Consider the following 4,372-nt stretch of genomic DNA (forward strand, 5'->3'; position numbering starts at 1 on the left):
CACAGGCGGCTGCAGGTGTGTATGGTGCTAAGTGAGTCTCTCGCTGGCTTTTGCTTCCTTGACTGTGGACCGACTGTATCCACATATATGTCAGCCTCATTCCTTTGTCTCTGTCTTTTGTCACCCTTTCTGTTCATCACATATATTTTATCACATAACTGCTTTAAAGTTTTCGGCCGTCCTGAATCACTGAATTGTTGTGGACTGGACAACTACCACTCGGCAGTCCTGCGTTGCTGACCGTTCTATGCAGTCGGAGCACAAGGGATCATTCCGCAGACATGTCTTTTCAAAGGATGCCCCACTCACACGAAGCAGAATTACACCTGTGGGCAGGGAGCTCAGTCGTCAGGGGGGAGATGAGGGATTGAGAAGCGTCCACTGGTCATGCAGTGAAGGCGCCCTTCTCCCAGCCCTGAAAGTGTCTGGTTCCGCCATTTGCTTATGATGACGTTGGACGCTAAGTAGACCTGGAAAATGCAAAAGCTGACACCAAGAAGCAAATCATCGCTGGGGTATCTCTCTCTTATTTGACTGCCTTGGAACCAAATTGACAGTACGCTGATAGAAATGAACGGACACCACCTTCCTGCTTGGCCACCTTTATCGTCAGAGTCCTGCTCCCCTAAGAATTTCTAGTCTAGGTGAAGAAAAATAGAAAGCTCGAATAATCCAAACTGCCCCCAAATCTATAAACACATCCATTTTTAAAGTAACTGATCATTTTTCTTCCCAAAATGCTAGAGCTTTACCTTATTATCCATTGCCTTTTTTCGACGATACAATTTCTCATCGGGGTTTTAGCAAACGGCCTCATCCTGGTTGTGAACGGCACCGAGTTGATCAAGCAGAGAAAGCTGGTTCCGTTGGCTCTCCTCCTGTCCTGCCTGGCGACTGCCCGGATTTGTCTGCAGTCGCTCATCTTCTACATCAACCTGGCTATCATCCTCTGGATCGAAGTCCCTCTACTTACTGAGAATTTTTTAATCTTCATGTTTGTAAACGAATTGGGACTGTGGTTTGCCTCGTGGCTCGGCGTTTTCTATTGTGCCAAGATCGCCCCCATAGCTCACCCACTCCTCTTCTGGTTGAAGATGAGGATATCGAAGCTGGTGCCGTGGCTGATCCTAGGGTCCCTGCTGTACGCATCCGCCCCCTCTATCTTCTCCAACAAACATACGTGGGCTTTTCCCCAACAAGCTTTTTGGGGTTTTTTCTCCCCAAACACAACAACCCAAATTAAAGAGAAGCCTGCCTTACAGATTGCCTTTCTTGTGAGGTTATCGTTGCCACTACTCATCTTCCTCGCGTCTGCCCTGCTCTTGATATTTTCCCTGGGGAGACACACGTGGCAGATGAGAAACACGGCCATGGGCACCAGGGTCCCTAGCACGGGTGTCCACGTGAGATCGCTGCTGTCCGTTCTGTCCTTCCTGGTCCTCTGCGTCTCCCACTACATGGCAGCCGCTTTGCTCTCTTCTCAGATTTTTAAGCTCAGGAGTCTCATGTTTTTGCTCTGTGCCTGGGTGTTTGGGTCCTTTCCCTCTGGACACTCTATGATCTTGATTTTAGGAAGTCCTAAACTGAAACAAAATGCAAAGAAGCTCCTCCTCCGTGGGAAATGCCGCGAGTGAGACAGAACTTGGATCCATGTGAAGAAGCCGCAGCTCCCCACGGTAACGCTGCCCGCCATCCCTCCGTCGCTCAAACAAAACCATCTGCGCGTGAACACACAAAACATCACCTACACATCACGTTTGTCCAATGTGAGGCATTTTTATAGATTCGCTCCTTTTTCAAAGGGTTAAATTGATTTCCGAAGTGCAACACACACGGGCGGATTCCGTCAATGTTGATAACCTGGTTGTGATATTTACTCTCGCTTGCAAGCTGTTTCCTCCCTGGGAAAGAGCGGGTGAGCGGTACGGGGGTCTATCTGTGTTATTTCTCACAACTGCCTGTGAATCAACAATAATCTCAAAATAAAAAGTTTAAAGAAAAAGGAAAAGATGCTTGAACTCGTAATGGCTGAAGGATGCAAGATTCCCATGGGGTTCCCGGGCTCCTGACAACTCATCTTAGATGATCTAACCTGAAAGCACTGGCTGCCCCTTTCTTGTCTACTTGCAGATTATTTTTGCTCTGTTTGTTAGAGTCACGGACAATGGAACCATTCTTCCTCATCAGATCAGAGAGGAAGCTGAGGACAAGCCGGCTTTCTCTGTCTGTGTGATTTTGCTCACTGACCTCACACAGCTGAGATGCCGGATGCCACGTTGACATGTCCCAGTGACTGCTAAAAATATTTTTTTTAATTAAAAATTTTTTTTAAAAGCAGAGGGAAGAGGAATCCAGGGCTGGATTTTCCATTTTCCCTAACTGGACACACTGACCAGAAAATAGCTTGCAAAGATGCTTCATTTTTGCATTTGTGTGCTGGCCTTTGGGACCTTTTCAACCGACAGTAACAAATTAGGACTCCTACCACACTGCCTGTCTTCCCAGTGAGGCAACGTCGGTAGGTGGGTGGGCTGGGGGTGTTTCCATCTGCTTCAAGTCACAGATGCATTTTTTGTTTGCGTGATGATTTTAGATGCTAAGATGTGTGTGTGTGTGTGTGTGTGTGTGTGTGTGTGTGTGTGTGTATTTCTAAAACAGCTTCAGAACCCCTAGCTTCCAGTGAAGTGAAGGTGTTCCTCTGTTTGGCTAGAACTTGTGGGTCACGTGTGATGATGGAAAGCCTCTTTGGGTTTGGGTTTGCCAGTTGCTGGCAGTGTAGATTCCAATACCAGTCCAAGACATGCAGGCTTGGTTGCACCAGACTAACAAAGGTCTTTGTTTCAGAAGATGCAGGAAAGCGTTTATCTTCTTGGGTGTGGGAACTGAGCTCTGAGGCTACTCTTCCTCTGTCCATGCATCCCATCCTTCATTCCCCAAGGAGCAGATTCCCAGCCTCCATCTTCCCCTATTTCATTTTCCTTCGTCCCAGCAGGTGGGAAGGTGCATAACCAATCGTGCGCACAGACATCCGGCTCTGGGACCAGCGGTTGTGTCCTGCAGGTGATTGTTGTCCCCGCTTTGAGAAGGGACAGTGAAGAGTTACTTTTACTTTCTGGGGATCTCCAGTTCAGATGCTGGATCTTTGAATCATAGTGTACACCAGCAGGCGGATAGAGAGAGAGTGGGAGTGATTTCAAACATTTGGGAAGAAATTCGTAAATACACAACTCTTGTGTGATTTTTTTCCCCCCTCAGATACCAAATTCTGATTCCATTTCATGCAACTTTTGCTCTAATAATGCTAGTTAATGAGATGAATATTAAGGTACAACTGTTTGTATACCTTAAAGTTACCAAGCAGTTCTAAAGAAGAGAAGGCAGGCTAAAGAAAACTATTCTAGAAACATTTTCACAGTCTGCTTTCCTTGAAATATTTCTTCCAGAAATGTTGTCTAGCTATCATATCGGTGGATATTGTGTAGGATGCTAATTGCTCCATTGGAGAAACAAAACAGACTCAGCCTTTGGTCTGTCCCTAGCAGCTCTTGTCTGGACTCCTTAGCCTGGACAGATGCCTTTTGTCCTGCCCATCTAGCCTGAGGTAGAATGGGGTTGGCCTCTGGAGAGACACAGATTCTTCCTCTACACTAGGCCTGCATCTGTGGGGATGGACTGGCCATTGTGGCCCCTGGGAGACTTGGCCGGGGTTCCCATGCCCATGGGTTGGGCCAGAGAGCTGCGAACTGCAGGACACAGTGCTGTGCACTCTTTATCCCCTGTGGTCTCCCATTTGGAGGAGATTGGGCACCCCTGCTCAGTCAAGGACAAAGGAGGAAGGGTCACCAGGCAGGGCCTTACTGAGGAGGGAGCCAGCATATCACCCCTTTCCATTTCAGATAGGGGCTCAGTAAGCAGCCCCAGACCAGAATGTCAGGCTTGCTGCATCACGTCCCATTGCCCTTTCTGACATGGACTCCTTCGGCGCCCGCGCTACGGGGATTCTCCGTGGCTTCCGATGAATAAACATGGTGGCCAACTGAGAAGGCTAAATCTGGGCACTTCTATTAACACATCTTTTAAAGAATAAAAGCTATAGCGATTTGAATATTCAAAAAATAAACACAACAGTTTGAAAAGTCTCACAAATTAGAAACGCCTTTTAAATCCTCAGTCACTCACTCATTCAAATATAATAACTGCTTGAAGATAGAATAATCTGGACCTGAAAGTGCTGGGAGCATGTTAGCATTTAAAATCTGCTGGTCTTCAAGCTGATGATCACCCATTCCAGAAAGATCTTACACCGTGTCTTGTGCTGAAGGGTAGTGATACTTGTCAGATGATAAATATTCTCATCCTAGGCTTGGGGACT

General features: G+C 47.1%; 1 protein-coding gene across 1 annotated transcript; it reads left to right on the plus strand.

Moving 5' to 3' along the window:
* Positions 1–737: 737 nt before the first annotated feature.
* TAS2R1 (taste 2 receptor member 1) lies at positions 738–1,634 on the plus strand (the record flags this gene model as incomplete). Its single annotated transcript, XM_080804377.1, has 1 exon — positions 738–1,634. One exon carries the CDS (start codon positions 738–740, stop codon positions 1,632–1,634), a length of 897 nt encoding a protein of 298 aa, XP_080660503.1.
* Between the last annotated feature and the right edge of the window lie 2,738 nt (positions 1,635–4,372).

The sequence above is a fragment of the Martes martes genome (assembly GCF_963455335.1).
Source record: "Martes martes genome assembly, chromosome: 5".
Taxonomy (NCBI): domain Eukaryota; kingdom Metazoa; phylum Chordata; class Mammalia; order Carnivora; family Mustelidae; genus Martes; species Martes martes.